Source organism: Dromiciops gliroides, chromosome 2 (assembly GCF_019393635.1).
Source record: "Dromiciops gliroides isolate mDroGli1 chromosome 2, mDroGli1.pri, whole genome shotgun sequence".
In the NCBI taxonomy this organism is placed as follows: domain Eukaryota; kingdom Metazoa; phylum Chordata; class Mammalia; order Microbiotheria; family Microbiotheriidae; genus Dromiciops; species Dromiciops gliroides.
Genome location: NC_057862.1, coordinates 434,509,234 through 434,525,701, shown reverse-complemented (window position 1 = coordinate 434,525,701; position 16,468 = coordinate 434,509,234). Strand labels below are relative to the sequence as shown.

Genomic DNA, 16,468 nt, shown 5'->3' with positions numbered 1-16,468 from the left:
GATAAGTCTAAGGAAAGTCTGAGTGTTACACACACTAGACAATAAATATTTGTGATTTATTTTGCTTTGCTTTAGGAGAGCAGCTAAGCTGGGAGCCAGCTGTCACAGACTTGATGAATCACTCATTCCTCTGGACACAGCCAACTTGGCCCTTCCCCTTTTCCCTTCATGCTGGGCTCTGAGGCCTATTGGCTTCCCTGGAGCCCTGCAGCTCCTGAAGTCCTTGTCCCCCAGGAGGCAATAACCTCATGCAGTTATTACCATGTCTTAGGCATCATCAAAGTTCACACCACTGGCTGGCTTCTTACTGTAAGGACAGAAAGATGGTGGGAAATAATGAAGAAACTGTATCAGGGTTGGAGGGAAAGGTTTCTCACCAATGGAGAGAGAAATGAGGACCTGAAATTTATGCTGGGGAGATAGGTCCTTGGGAAGGACAGGGGCAGGGCAGGTGGTACCTCTTGAAGCCAGGATTGATGAGCGACTCTCCTGGCATCCATTTCTTGACCACAGGGCCTGAGGCACCTCTTCGAGAATCTGGATCTAGGGTATTCAAGAAATCTACTCAAGCTGGCTCATTCCCCTGTCCCCATCACCACAAGGGTCATATCCTTCAGTCCCTCTCCCACATCCAAGATGGATTCCCTGCGGGAATCATCTACCCACAGGAGACTCCTTCAGGTAAGATACGGGCACAAGGCTGGACTTCAGCCTCTACATCAAATAGACTAAGGCCAGAGAGTCAGAAATATGCTTGGGGGAGCACATCGAGTCAACTTATTATATGGGAGCCTGTCCATATTCACCCTTCTTCCCCTCAGGCTGTTTCCTACCTGGCAAAAACAGCTGCTGCCTGCCTGGCTGGGGTTTCTTCCTAGGGCTTGGGGTCTCATCCTTTAAAGCTGAGAAAAGAAATGAGTTTGAGGTTGGGTTTACACAGGGAATTTTACTTCATGTTCAGAACGACTACAGCTCTTACTGCCATCACTCCTTCCAGGGATGTCAGAATCAGAATCTAAGCCGGAAGTTATCTCCTCCAGCTAGTATTTGAACAGGAAGCCTCTCTACAATAGGCTTGATCATTGGCTACCCAGTCTCCACTTTTAGGACTTCCAGTAATAGGGAACCCACCATCTCCCAAGGCAGCCCAGGCTACTTTGGAACAATACTAACTGCAGGAAATTTCCCCTTACAAGAAGCTTACATCTTTACCCATTGCTCATAGTGCTGACCTCTAGGGTCAACAAGTAGAACAAATTCTCTCACACATGACAACACTATAAATACTTGGGGCAGCAAGACCCAGGGCTGATGCTAACACCTTGGCCAGAGTTGTGCCCAGGTCCCATCCCTTTCCTAGGAGGGGGCACCAGAGGCCAAATGTTTATTGGCTGACTGGGACATCAGGTTCTGTTGTACCTGCCAGCTGCTTCTCCAACTTGCATACTTGCTCTGCCAACCTCAGCATCAATGTCTGGACTTGTGGGGCTGCTTCAGGATTGGGCACCTTAGAAAGGTCAAAAGTCAGGGTTTCTGCTTCCCTGGAGATAGTCAGGTAAGCGCTGCTGTCATCCTTCAAGGTCAAAGATACTGAGTGCTGGTCACAGGCAGCCCTATGGATTGGCAGGGGGAAGAGTTCGATGCTATTTCTTGGGCAACAGGACCCTAGCTTTATCTCCCCGAGGAAACTCACCTGAACCAAGTCGAATAGTCCTCAGCCCCATCCAAGCCATGCTGGGCTTTCTGTGGGATAAGATGAAGCCTGGTTAACAACATCTAGGGACCCTTAGTACCTACTGCCTAACCCTTTCAAAAGAGTGGGGGTAGGGGGGTGTAGAATGGAGACATAGAGGTCGGACACTCAGTTTGGTGTGACAACGGGGTGAGGGCCCAGAGTATGAAAATGGAGTAGAAGAGACCTAGTTTGTTCCGATGGGATCCTACAGGGAACAAGGGGCAGAGCGCAGGGCACCCAATGTGTCACCCACATGTTTCTCCAGGCTCTCCGGGGTGAAGCTGGTGTTCCAGAGCTCCAGGGCATCAGTCACACTGGGGGACAGGAAGGAGGATCAGAAATGCATCCACATGAGGGCCTCTACGTTCTCTGCACCCCGACCCAATCCCGGTTCTGGTCTGCGATCCCTCCCCTCATGGCACCGAGCTCCGGCCACCGGCGGGAGGAGCTGGGAGCAGAGATCCGCGATCGCGCCTGCGCGTAGCAGGAGGCGGAGCACTAGAAAGACTGTTGCCCTGTGGGCGCTGGCCCGCCCGCTCAAGCTACCCGTGGCCTAGCGCCGTGCTGGCCCGCACTCACTAGATGTTGAAAGCGCCGGTCTCTCCAGGGTCGGAGTCAAGCCCCGGCCCCTCAGGGCCCTCGCAGTAGCACACGTAGCGGGGCGGCCCCTGTCCGGAGCCAGCGGGTACGATGCACAGGGAGCCGGGCGCGAGGGGCCGCTGCATTGCAGGAGCTGGGAGCCGGGGCGCCGGGGTCCCCGGAGGAGCAGCCCGCAGTAGCAGTCCCAGCCCCGGAACGGGCGGAGCTCCGGGGCATCCTCACCCGGAGAAGGCCTGTATGCCGTAGTCATGTCCTGATGCAACTCAAACTCATGAGTGAAGGAATAAAGCGCCTTTAATCACATAACAGGATAGCAAGCCCGGCACCGTGGGGGATGTCCCATCCTAGACTCGGGAAAAAATTCTTAGACTTTTAGGAGAAAAGGGGGAGAGAGACATACTAGAAGCAAGGCCTGGGCGTGAGATGCTTGCCGCCCTCCGCAATCCCAACAAAGAAACCCACTTCATTCTGGCTGTTTTGCCCTTCATGCCATGAATCCCAAGAAAGAGGGCAAAGATGCTAGATAGAAACCGAGATGCGGCTCAAGCCAAGTTCCTTAAAATCCCGGGTGTGGAGGGGGGAGGGGTGTGTGTGATGGGGGTATGTTAAAGTGTGGTTCAGATAATCTAGAGTAAATATTTTAAGAGGAGAAATGCAAAAACATTACTGAAGTTCTGACATTACTAGGATGATTTAAGAAGAATGGTAGATAATATTACATATTATATTAGCAATTTTTCTGTCACTGTTCACCCTCCAGTAAATGTTTGTAATTTGTGGTGTGTGTATGTGTGTGTGTAATTTGTTATTTTAAAAAAATGTTATTGATAGATTTTGTTTTAGTGTGGCCTACACTTCCCAGTGTAATCTTTCTCCCCCTTCCCTCACAGAGAGCAAACCCTTATAATAAAGAATAAGAAGGGGGAGGGGGAATTAAGTAAAAGTCTGACAATATATGCCATTTTACCCATCATCCTCTCCCTCTTACAGCCTAACATTTTTGTTTTCATTGCTATTTTCTTTTCAGTTCTAAATCTCTCTCTCTCCACCTTTCCCTCCCCACCCATGGAGAAACCAAGAAAAACAAAACTGTTAGAAATATATATAGTCAAGAAAAACAAATTCCTGTATCAGCCACAACATATCTTTTTAAAAACCTAGGATGGGGGCAGCTAGGTGGAGCAGCAGATAAAGCACCAGCCCTGGATTCAGGAGAACCTGAGTTCAAATCCGACCTCAGACACTTGACACTTCTAGCTGTGTGACCTTGGGCAAGTCACTTAACCCTCACTGACCAGCAAAACACACACTCACACACACACACACACACACTATTTGGGGTATCTGGGTGGTGCAGTGGATAAAGCACTAGCCCTGGATTCAGGAGGACCTGAGTTCAAATCCAACCTCATGGGGGCAACTAGGTGGTACAGTGGATAGAGCACCAGCCTTGGAGTCAGGAGTACCTGAGTTCAAATCCAACCTCAGACACTTGACACTTACCAGCTGTGTGACCCTGGGCAAGTCACTTAACCCCCATTACCCTGCAAAAAAAAAAAAATCCAATCTCAGACACTTGACACTTACTAGCTATGTGACCCTGGGCAAGTCACTTAACCCCATTGCCCTGCAGAAAGCAAAAAACAAAAACAAAACAAAAAAACCTAGGATAAAACTGGTTTCATGATTTGAAAAAATATAACAAAACCCTAATTTCAAGCATGAGAACGTTAAGATTACCTTCTTTTCTTCAAAACTCTTTTCCTAAAGTTGTGATGTAGGCAGAGTTGTCTTTGTCTCCTACCTCCTTTCATCCTCTTGGCCAGTCTTCTCCCCTGCCTGGAATTCCAGATCCCATTCTCACGGAGCCTTATACTTAATTTGGGTAGGCATTTGTGACTTCAAAGTGCTAAGTGCTGGATCAGGTGCTGAAAGGGAAGCACCCTCTGCCCTTGTTTACTACTGTCCGACTCTTTGTGACTCCATTTGAGGTTTTCTTGGCAAAGATGCCAGAGCAGTTTGCCATTTCCTTCTCCAGCTCACTTTACAGATTAGGAAACTGAGTCAAGCAGGATTAAGTGACTTGCCAAGTGTCTGAGGCCAGATTTGAACTCAGGTCTTCCTGACTCCTGGCCTAGTACTCTATCTACTTCAACACCTAGCTGCTGGGAAGGGACTTCAGCTACCATCTATTCTAACTCCCTCATTTTGCAGATGAAGAAACTGAGACCCAAACATTAAGTGACTTGCCCCAATGTCACAAGGAAGCTTCAGAGCTGGGATTTGAACCCAGGTCCTCTGACTCTAAATTCAGCACTCTCTCCACTACACCATACTGCACCCCCTTCTTATGTGTCTTCCACATAAGAGATTCCATTTCAGATAGTGCCATCCCACACAGGGTAGAACTGGGCACCCTTCTGTGTCCCTTCACAGTGCCTGTATAGGGGAGACAGTATGAGGCGGTCCAGTTTTTCTCAGAGACTGACCCTTTTGCTTGCTTCTACATCTCTTCCAGCTCTCAGAGTCCCTGCGCTCCATCAGTCCATACTTGGTGGCAGGCACTATGTTGAGCAGAGGATGGGCAAGGGAAAAGAGTGACTCTGTCTTTCTAACCTTCTTATTTCCCAACTTTCACTAGGCTAAACTATTGGCTTCAAACTTCTTGCTGGGGAGTGGGGAACAATTCTGGACTGGGACTCCAGGTGTGTAAATGCAGTGAGGATGCCAGAACCAAAGGCAACTTGTCTTTCTCTGTAGTGTGATCTATCTTGTTAGGCCTACAAAGACCTAATTTTCCTCAGGCTGAAATTTCAGCCATAGTCACAGAGAGTTAAGTAGCATCATCTCAGATCACTGCAGCACAGTAAGGAGGCTGTTAGGCTGAAATACTGCCTCAAAGGAAACTGAGATGACCTTAGTGAAATGATGCTGAGAAAAGAGATCACAACCAGGAGAATAATTTATACGATGGATGAACAACGTTATAAGGAAGAACAACTCTAAAAGACTATAGAACCCCATCAGTACAATGCTAAACAATGAGTCCAGAGGGACTACACACCTCCTAGAGTGCTGGAGGTAGTTATTTTAGATCGTGTCCTGCCCACCCAGTTACAAAGCTATTCCAGAGGGGGCGGCTAGGTGGCGCAGTGGATAAAGCACTGGCCCTGGATTCAGGAGGACCTGAGTTCAAGTCTGGCTTCAGACACTTGATGCTAGCTATGTGACCCTGGGCAAGTCACTTAACCCCCATTTCCCCAGGAAAACAAAAACAAAAACAAACAAACAAACAAAAACAAAATTCCTCCAGGAACAAGGAGAATGAATGACAGTTTTGTGGCTTGCCAAGAACTACCAAGGGGACACACTATGCTCATTTGGGAGTGAGTTGAGTGGTTCTTCAAGGGAGCGGAAGCCTTTGTGGTGCTTGATTCCCTCGGGTACCCAGGAACCCAGCAGGACACCAAGTAGCCTGGCACCAGTTGGATTGGTTCCTCTCTGAGCCTCCTTGAAAGATGAATGAGTCTTTGATGCTCTAGGGAATATCCCTCCAAGGTCAGGGACAAGAAAACTCTACTGAGCTCTGTATCTGTTGTGGGACTCTCATTATAGGAGTCAAGGGGAATATCTTTTTAGGTTTGTCCAGGGAAGAGAGGTTCATACCCTCTGTTTATACCACCCTTCCAAGTGAACGTCACTGCTGTCTGCAGTCCCTCTAGGATGACTTCCTGAATGTTTCAGTACCTTGTTCTTGTTCTTCTTCTGCATCTCATCCTTCTCTGGGGAGGCAAAGGTGATTAAGACATAGGATTATGCTATATGAAGAATGCTTGGGAGATGAGGCTGGATGATCAGGGACTGTAGCACCAGCTCTCATCTCTACTTAGCTTCTTAGGCCTGCCAGGGCCTGGAGAAAAGAGAGATTAATGGAGAACGTGCTGGCAGTCCTCAATGATTTTCTCTCTCTCTTTGGTGAAGGCAATTGGGGTTAAGTGACTTGCCCAGGGTCACACAGCTAATAAGTGTCAAGTGTCTGAGACCAGATTTCAACTCAGGTCCTCCTGACTCCAGGGCTGGTGCTCTACCCACTGTGCCACCTAGCTGCCCCAGTCTTCAATGATTTTAAGAGTGTCGGTGGAAGGGAGGTTAGATTCGTTTGCTTGGACCCACAGGGCAGAAATAGATAGTGATTTCAAGGAGCCCTAATTTGCTCATATCACAAATGAGTAAAAAAAAGAGAGAAGGAAGAGAGAACCTATATAGTACAACAATTTTTATAGTGTGTTTTATGTGGTGGCAAAGAACTAAAAACTGAGGGGGTGCCCATTAACTGTAGAATAGCTGAACAAATTATGGTATCTGAATATAATAGAGTATTATTGTGCCCTAAGAAATGATGAATGAGACAATTTCAGAAGAACCTGGGAAGACCTGTATGAACTGAGGCAGAGGGAAGTGAGCAGAACCAAAAAAATAATCAATACAATAGCAACAACATTGTAATGAGGAACAATTTTGAAAAACTTAAGCACTCTGGTGAACACAATGATCATCCAGAGGACAAATAATGAAGAATATTACTTATCGCCTGATAGAACCTTGATGAGACACACATATTTAAACATGGCTAAGGTTAGAGTTTGTTTACCTAGGTGGTGCAGTGGATACAGCTCTGGCTTTGGAGTCAGGAAGACTCATCCTCATGAGTTCAAAGCTGGCCTCAGACACTCACTAGCTGTGTGAGCTTGGGCAAATCATTTAACCCTGTTTGCCTCAGTTTCCTCATCTGTAAAATGAGCTGGAGAAGGAAATGGCAAATCACCCCAGTATCTTTGCCTAGGAAATCCCAAATGGGGTCAAGAAGACTTGGACACAACTGCAATGACTGAACAACAACAAAATGCAAGGGATGGGTCCATGTAACATGTCAATGAAAAATTTGAAGGAAAGATCACGTGGTCAAAGAAGTTTTATGGAGAGGGTAGTATAATTGTATTATGTAGATGAAACTCTAAGGTAAGAGGAGAAGTTTTTTTTAAATTTTGCAGGGCAATGAGGGTTAAGTGACTTGCCCAGGGTCATACAGCTAGTTAAGTGTCAAGTGTCTGAGGCTGGATTTGAACTTAGGTCCTCCTGAATCCAAGGCCAGTGCTTTATCCACTGCACCACCTAGCTGCCCCAAGAGGAGAATTTTAAAAGGCAAAAACGGGTTGGGGATAGATAGCCTACACTAGGTATGGGAGGGGAATCATTATCAAGCTACTTAGATGGGTGCAGGATGAGAATAAGGGACAAGTCTGGGGGCAGCTAGGTAGTACAGTGGATAAAGCACCAGCCCTGGATTCAAGAGGACCTGAGTTCAAATCTGACCTCAGACACTTGACACTTACTAGCTGTGTGACCCTGGGCAAGTCACTTAACCCTCATTGTCCCAACCCCCCCCCAAAAAAGAGACAAGTCTATTATTTATCGGGAATGGAGAAGGCAAAAAAGAATAGTATGAAATGACTGGGAAGATATATTGGAGCTAGACTAAGGAGGGCCTTGAATGGCAGGCTAAAGAGTTTGCATGTTATTCAGTGCTCACTGGGGAGCATTTTAAGCAGGGTTGTTAGAAGATCAAAAAGGGGCATTATGAAGATCAGGTGGGCAGTGGTGTGTGCAATAGATTTGGAGAGGAAGAGAAAAAGAGTGTGGTTCATGAGAACAGATCCCAAAATCTGAAATAGTTTTGGATAGAAATGTATGAAGTCATTTAGTAGAGGATTCAAACAATATTAATAAATGATAAATGATAAAGCACAGGAGGCAGGGAGAGCTAGTCAGCTGACTGTTAGAGTAGCCCAAAGGAGAGACGATATGAACCTGACCACGGGTAGTGACAGTGGAAGGGGAGAGGAAAGACAAATTTGAGCCATCACAGGGCTGTGCTCCCATTCTGAAATCTCTGTGTCTTTGTGCTTTTGTATCCGTATCCTCCTTGCCTCCTTCCTCTTTCCCCAAACTTCCTTCAATACACATTTCAAAGGTCACCTGCTGCAGGCAGCTTTTCTTGGTCTGTCTCTGCAGGGCCCCCTTTCTAAGGTTATCTTGCATCTAATCTGTAGATATCTTGTATGAGTTTCAATATGTACATGTTGTCTCCCAATCAATCAGGCAGCGTTTATTAAGCGTGTTTATCAACTGGCAAACATTTATTAAGCACTAAGTATGTGCCAGTCACTGTTAGGGAGTAGCTTAACCTCTCAGCCTAAGTTTCCTCACCTGTAAAATGAGGAAGGGGCAGCTAGGTGGCACAGTGGGTAAAGCACTGACCCTGAAGTCAGGAGGACCTGAGTTCAAATCTCACCTGAGACACTTAGTAGCTGTGTGACCCTTGGTAAGTCATTTGCCCCCAATTGCCTGAAATATGCAGAGCTAGCTCCAGTCCAGATCTTGCCAATGAACCCAAATGGCTCTGGAGAAGAGAGTGAGGTTGGTGACTTTGCACAGCCCTCCCTCACTTAAATCTAATTCAGTGCAAGTCATGACATCACCTCACAATGTCATGGTCCTCTTCAGAAGGAAGGACAAACCACAACACTATGAGGATAACAATAGCACCTACATCACCCGGAATAGCTCTTTGCAAACCTTAAAGTGCTATATGAATACCACTTCTTATTATACAAACAAAGTGGGGGTGGGCAAGGTCCCTGCTCTCAATGAACTTACATTCCAAGGGGGAAGCAAAGATTCCCAGCTCCACCCCCTCCCTTCCCCCCTGCCCCCTGATCTTTTTCCCTTCTCATTTTAACTGCATTAAACTTGTTTCTGCAAAAACTTTCCGATTTTATATATTTATAATTGTTCATTTTGTCTTCTGTGATTCTTTGATACTTGTTTAGTCATGAACTATTTTCCTATCCCTAGATCTGAAAGATAATTTCTTCCTTTCTCCTCTACCTTGTTTAAGTTGCCTAAGTCATGTATCCATTTAGAGTTTATCTTTGTATATGGTGTGAGATGTTGGTCTATAACTAACTTTTTTTTCCCAAGCTGCTTTTCAGTTTTCCCAGCAGTTTTTGTCTAATAGTGAGTCCGTACCCAAGTAACTGAGGTCTTTAGGAATATGGAGCACCATGTTTGTTTGTTTCTGGACATAATCTGTTCTGTTGAACAACCTTTCTATTTTTTAACCAATACCAAATTGTTTTGATGATTACTGCTCTACAGTAGAGATCTGTTACAGGTAATACAGGCAATATTCTTTCTTTTTCCATTATTTTCCTTGAGATTTTTTTACTTTTAGCTCCTCCATATGAATGTCATTATTTTTTTCTAACTTTATAAAATACCACCATTTCTTCCTTACCTGTCACTAGCTATCTTCTTCCACCCCATCCCCCAACATTCACTGAACCTACTTTTCTACCTGACTGAGATCTCTTGTCTATTCAGAGCCCCCTCCCTCCCCAAGACTGTCAACCCCTCAGGGTGATACTAGATTTCCTGTTTCACCTGGGCTCCATAGTTAGTCACTTCCCTGCTGTCTCTGTCTCTTCAGTGATCTCCTATCACCCTAGATTTCTCACTTTGCTGACTGTATCAATTCTGCCCCCTCCAGTGGGATTTTGTCAGATTTAAGGAACTGGCTCAGAGACCTCACCTGCTGGTGTACTGGAAAGAGTGTTGGACTTGGAATCAGGAAAATCTGGGTTCAAATTGTGCTTTCAATCAGGGCTTCTTAAACTTTTTCCACTCACGACCCCTTTTCACCAGAGAAATTTTTCTGCAACCTCTGGTATCTAGGTATATAAATTAGGTATACAAATCAAACATTTACCGCTAAATTTTTCTCAACCCCCACATTTAGTATTGCTACTTGACATGGGGTCTCGACCCATAGTTTAAGAAGCTTTGCCTTAGATGCTGGGACAACATCTCTTCTATTTCTAAATCCTACACTGCTTCTGTCTTGCCACCTCTTTCCTCCTTAACTCTTGACAATGCAGTTGTTTCCTCATCACCCTTCTGACCCAATTCTCTCCAAGATCTCCAAAGACCAGATCCTGGCCCCAGATATGACCACCTTGCAAGAGTGAACACAAGCAGCTCCCTTCATCTCCTGCTGGGAGAGAGACAAGATGAGCCAAGAAACTTATCTTCAGACAGTTCAGTCTCACAAAGGGGAGCCAGGGGTAAGAGTTCTGGGAAACATTGAGAGGCTGAGTTTAAAAGACAATGACCCATGGGAAGCCTGGAATCTATTTAAACAGCTCTAGTTGAAAGCCTAGGCTAAATGTGTAAATGTGTGCCCAGGAGCAAAAAATACCAGGTGTGTGGAAAAAACCCAGCCTGGCTAAGAAGCAATGACCCAGAAGCTATTGCCTGGAAGGAACATCCCTCCTAAAGTGGAAACAGGCCCAAGCCAGAACTGGAAGGCACAGGTGTTGGCACATCAGCTGCAAAGTCATGTAGGCACTCAGGCCAAATAAAATATAAGGAATCGTTTGAAAGGCCACTAACAAGAAACGTTTGCATACCAAGGCAAGAAGCCAAAATCAATGGGGCCGCTTGCTGATGGCTCCAGATGGGCAATGGACATTGACTGAGGAAGACCTGAGCTCAAGGCTTGCCTCAGCCATTCACCTGTGGTGTGACCCTGGGTAAGTCACTTAACCTCTGCCTCAGTTTTCTCATCTCTAAAATGAGGATATTAGGAGCACCTACCCCCAGAGTTGTGAGGATCGAATGAAATAATATCTGTAAAGCACTTTGTAAGTCATGAAGCACTTTGTAAATGTTATCATTATCCCTAATGAGGACACATACAGAATCATGAACTAATTTATTTCCTTAGTCTTTTCTATTGATCAGAAAGTGTTTCTGGATCAAACTATGCTCATTGCTCAGAATGTTCTAAAAAAACTCTAGGAGGGGGCAGCTAGGTGGTGCAGTGGATTCAGGAGGAATCCGTGAGTTCAAATCCAGCCTCAGACACTTGACACTTAACTAGCTGTGTGACCCTGGGCAAGTCACTTAACCCTCAGTGCCCTGCCTCCCCCCAAAAAAAAACCCTCTAGGAGAGAGGGATAGATTTCATCACTAGGATTAAATGGCATCCCACTGAAAGCCCTGAAGGAATTCGGTGGTGACACTGGAAAAGTGTTGGCCAAAATGTGTACAGCCCCTTTAAATGGAGTCTGGGGATCAGAGTTGTTTCTCAGCCCACAGCCTGGAAACTGGTGGAAGCCAGAGCCAAACTTACTCTAAAATTTCTGTGCCTGGTTCTTGCCTGGTTATAGCAGGGCAGGCAGTCCCTGCAGGGGTCAGGGGGCCAGTGGTCACTCATAGTTCCTAGCACCTGACAATGGCTGGCCCTGCCTCCTGTGGGCCTCTTTATCCTCTGCCTAGCAGAGAAAACAGCATTTTCGAGGGAGATGAGCCAGACTAGGGGCATTCTGAGAAGATAGGAGCAGGCATATGTCAGTTGGGTCAGACCCCTCCACCACCCTGTGCCATCATGGGCAGCAGCAACCCTTGTGGAGATGTGACCTGACAACTGCCCAGCTCAGCAGTTAAAGCTACTGAAGACCCAGAAAAGAAAATTCTTGCCTCTCCTTGCTTTGTTGCTGTAGCCTGACTTGCAGCTGATGTTTCCTCTGTATGTGTGACTTTTCCCTGTTATATCTGAGCTTTTCGAGCACAAGACCTGTCTTGCTTTTCTATTTATATCTCCCACTTGACAGTGCTTTGACAATATTAAATGCTTAATATATGTTCATTCATTCATTCACAAGCACACCTTTCTCTCAAGGCACCACATACTCCCCTCCCAGGAGGGTCACAGCTGGTAATCAATATTATGCCAAAAACCTCAGTGGGAGGTGGTATTTATTGAGAATTCTTGACTCCTACAAAACCTTATTCAACAGTTTTGCTTGACACAGGGCACTCAACAGTTTGCCCAGGGCACAGTCACCAACGGGGAGTTCCAGGACCCCTTGAAGAGCCTCCCTGGATGAGGGTGAGCCAGGCCAGGCCAGACCAGGCCAGGCAAGTGTTGCTAGCTAGTCCCATTTGGCCCAATCCAATAGCACCACATTGTCTCCTATGCCTTCTTCCAGAGTGCCCCCAAATAAATAGGTCCCACAGCTCCTGGGACCTGGCAGGACACAATCCTAGGTTAAAGATGCTAGCATCTGCTCAGGAGTTCCCTTGGACAGTTACCCCAACGATTCTGGTTCCTTGTGTCTTTCCTTTATGTGGTCCATGGGCCTTGCTTGTATGTTATTCTGAGCTAGGGCTGTCATCTTGTGGACACAATTGGAACTACACTTGTCCTATCCCCAGAAGGCTGTTGCATGCAGCCCTTTAGGGACCTAGAAGGAAGGGCTGGCTGGCACCTGTTCAAGTTCAAGAGCCCTGACAACTATGCCCTGGAGCCTCTGTCAGTGAAGCAGCCAGGATCAGATCTGATAAACTCTATATATTCTCAGCTCATCCCCAAGGAACCTGCTGTTGCAGCCTTAAGGTGGTGGCTGGGATTGCTTCTGTGTGTATGTGTGTCTGGGTACCTATGCCCAGTGAAGGAAAGGATTACTTTAAAAAAAAATGATGATGATTTCTTTAAAAAGTAACATCATTGTCCTTTCCCAGAGACTCTTCTCCTCTTTCCTCTTCCCTCCTCCAGCCTCCCTTGTAACAAAGAAATACAGTTAAAACAAATTAACACACTGGCCAATTCTGATAATGGCTGATTCCACATCAGCCATGAGTCTAGCACCTCTCTCAGAGGGCTAGGAAGCATGTTTCACCACCAGTAAGCCACAACTGATAGGAATTCTGAAGTCTTTCAATGAAGTCTTCTGAAAGGAAGAAGTTCTAACTGGCTTCCTGTGGCTTCATTCCTCATCCCAGCCCACCCCCAAACCTACAATTCATTCACATGATCAGGGCTTGGTCTCCTCCTTCTTGATCTCCTACGGACCATCTGAAGGGCTGGCCAGTTTTTACAGCCAACCTAGCCTCCTTTTCTGACTTTGCCTAAGCTAGACCTGGAAATGGGGATATGGTTGTGGGGAAGGGGGGCACCTAAAGGCTTAGTAAATATTCACTCACAGTGTCTATGATCTCAGCCAATTCCCATTATAGGTCCTGACAGACCTTAAGCTCCTAATATTTCCTGGTTAGTCACTTAGATTTTTCTGAGTTTCAAACCAGCTATTTCCAACTTCTTGGGGCCTAGTCTAGCCTCACCCAACCATTCTCTCTCTCTCTCTCTCTCTCTCTCTCTCTCTGCTTGCCTGTATGTTTGCTTTTTTTTGTCAGGGCGATAAGGATTAAGTGACTTGCCCGGGGTCACACAGATAGTAAGTGTCAAGTATCTGAGGCCAGATTTGAACTCAGGTCCTCCTGAATGCAGGGCCAGTGTTTTATCCATTGCACCACCTAGCTGCTGCTTTCAACCATTTTCTTTTTAAATAGAGTTTTATTGATATATATTTTTTTACATAATCTAGATTTCCCCTTAATATTTTCCCCTCTTTTCAAAGCAGATCCATACATCAGGGGAAAACAAACAAACAAACAAACCTTGACACTGAATACAATATTCCACACCTATGAAAACCCGACCTCTGCAAAAAGTCTTCTCACATCACTTCTCTGGGGCCAAGCTTGTTCTTTGGAAGCTTTTAAGATTCACTTTTGATTATTTTGTGGTAGTTCATTCTGTTGGTATTATTCTAGCCAGTGTGCATATTGTTTTCCAGGCTCTGCTTACCTTATTTTGTTCATAGAAGTCTTTTTCTGCCTCTCTGTATTGATCATAGTTATCATTTCTTTCAGCTCAGGAATAACCCATCATCAAATGTCCAATTTAGTTTCTATCTCCTCAGAATCTGTGCCTTGAGAATGACCCAACCACTCTACCTTCACAGAAGTCCAACTCATATGTGCCCACTTGCTCCGCCAAGGCTTCTTTGAACCCTTGGTGAATAATGACCTCTCTCCTCATACCTAACAAAGTATTTTGTTTTGCAACTCTCTGATGCACAAATCATACAATTTTGTGTTATCAGGGATTGGTCAGAGCCTCCTACTATATCGGAAGCTCCATAGTATCAGTGACTATGTCCTCAAAGTCATCCAAATCTCTAGATTCTCCCTCAGACCTTCTATCCAACCCATTGCAAAGTTTTGTTTATTCTACCTCCACAACTTTCACATCCATTCCCCCCTCTCTTCACTCAAATGGCATACCACCCTGCTTTATGCCTTCATCACTACTATATCACATGCCTTCATCATCTGGGCTTTCTTTTTTTTTTTTTTTTTGGTGGGGCAATGAGGGTTAAGTGACTTGGCCAGGGTCACACAGCTAGTAAGTGTCAAGTGTCTGAGGTCAGATTTGAACTCAGGTCCTCCTGAATCCAAGGCCGGTGCTTTATCCACTGTGCCACCTAGCTGCCCCTAATCTAGGCTATTTCAAAAGCCCCCTAATTCATCTCCTTGCTTCCTTTCAATTTTTTTTTTTGGCAGGGCAATGAGGGTTAAGTGACTTGCTCAGTGTCACACAGTTAGCAGGTATCAAATGTCTGAGGCAGAATTTGAACTCAGGTCCTCCTGAATCCAGGGCTAGTGCTTTATCCACTATGCCACCTAGCTGCTCCTGCTTCCTTTCACTCTTACCCCTTCCCAGTCATTTTCCACAAAGTTGCCAAGTTGACATTCCTAAAGGACAGATATGAAAATGTGACAGTGGTGTGCTGGTAAATGTTGAAGAACCAGCTTGGTTGGGTGGGTGAAGATTTGTACACAAGAAATACCTTTACATTTAATTTAACATTTTCTCCATCATTTTTTTTTCTTCTTTGTGGGGCAATGGGGGTTAAGTGACTTGCCCAAGGTCACACAGCCAGTAAGTGTCAAGTGTCTGAGGCCGGATTTGAACTCAGGAACTCCTGAATCCAGGGCTGGTGCTTTATCCACTGTGCCACCTAGCTGCCCCCTCCATCATTTTTTTAAGTCTAGACAATCATGAAAAAAAACAAATCAATTTCAGGTTGGTAGCATTTGCCAATTTCAGAGGTGTAAATGCTCACACTGAAAATTTAATAAGGGGTTCTCCCCAGCCAGTTAGAGTTGGCCCCAGCACAACCCTGCTCAAAAAACTTCAATAATTCCCTATTGCCTATAAGATAGAATAAAAATTCTTTTGTTTGGAGTTTAAAGTCCATCACAAAGGTAGGCTCTAACCCACCTTCTAGACTGTCACACACACTCCTATTTACTGTACATTGCAGCCAAATTATTCCCCTATATAGAGTATTCTATTTCTTGCCTGTCATTAACTTGGCTATCCCCGCCATGTCTGCAATGCTTTTCCTCCTCATTTCTACCTGTCAATATCCCTAACTCCCTTGAAACCTCAGCTCAAATTCCACCAAGCCCTTTTCTGATCACCCCACCTAGTAAACAGTGTCTTTTGACTTACCTATGTCTATACTGCCTCTTCCCCCCTCCCCCCATGTGAACTCTCCAAAGACAAGGACCTCTGTGTGCTTAGTCTTTTTATCGCCCAGCAAGTACTTGGTATATAGCAAGTGCTTAATAAGCATTTGTTGGATTCCATTGAGTTGAATCTAAATTTTTGATTTTCCCCAGTCCCCATAGTTAGTATACCGCACACATTATTAATAAGTAGTCACAAAATCTGGCATGAATTTAGCGATTTAAGGTTTGCGAAGCAGTTTACATATATCATCTCATTTGATTTTCACAACTGTGTGATAGGTATTATTATTATTTCTGTTTTACAGATGAGGAAACTGAGGCTTGCCCAGTCTTCAGCAGAATTTGAACCCAAGTCATACTGACTTTAAATCCAATGATCTATTTTGTCACCTAATAACCCGTGGTGGTTGTCAGAGCAGTCAATAAACATTTATTAAGTGCCTACGTTATGCCAGGGAAATGAAAAAGGCAAAAAGACTGTCCCTGACCTTAAGGAGCTCACCATCTCTTGGGAGAGACAATAAGTAAATAAATATGCATAAACAAGTTAGGAAGTAATTGTGAGAAGGAAGTGACTAGAATTAAGAGAGGTTAGAAGTGGGAAGACCTGCTAGGGGGAGAGGGGAGGGT

General features: G+C 45.4%; 1 protein-coding gene across 1 annotated transcript; it reads right to left on the bottom strand.

Annotated features, from left to right (window-relative positions):
• Positions 1-35: 35 nt before the first annotated feature.
• On the bottom strand, positions 36-2,885 carry PAXX (PAXX non-homologous end joining factor). Its single transcript, XM_043988967.1, has 7 exons — positions 2,315-2,885; positions 1,989-2,049; positions 1,694-1,743; positions 1,420-1,613; positions 834-902; positions 459-543; positions 36-307 (listed from the first exon to the last, which is right to left on the bottom strand). The coding sequence occupies exons 1-7, from the start codon at positions 2,458-2,460 to the stop codon at positions 268-270; spliced, it is 645 nt and encodes a 214-aa protein (XP_043844902.1). The 5' UTR covers positions 2,461-2,885; the 3' UTR covers positions 36-267.
• Positions 2,886-16,468: the final 13,583 nt, after the last annotated feature.

Coding starts and splice junctions, on each gene's coding strand:
- PAXX (XM_043988967.1), bottom strand. CDS start 2,460: ATGCAGCGGCCCCTCGCGCCCGGCTCCCTGTGCATCGTACCCGCTGGC. Junction 2,050..2,314: donor ACCGGCGCTTTCAACATCTA/GTGAGTGCGGGC, acceptor CCTGTCCCCCAG/TGTGACTGATGCCCTGGAGC. Junction 1,744..1,988: donor CGGAGAGCCTGGAGAAACAT/GTGGGTGACACA, acceptor CTTATCCCACAG/AAAGCCCAGCATGGCTTGGA.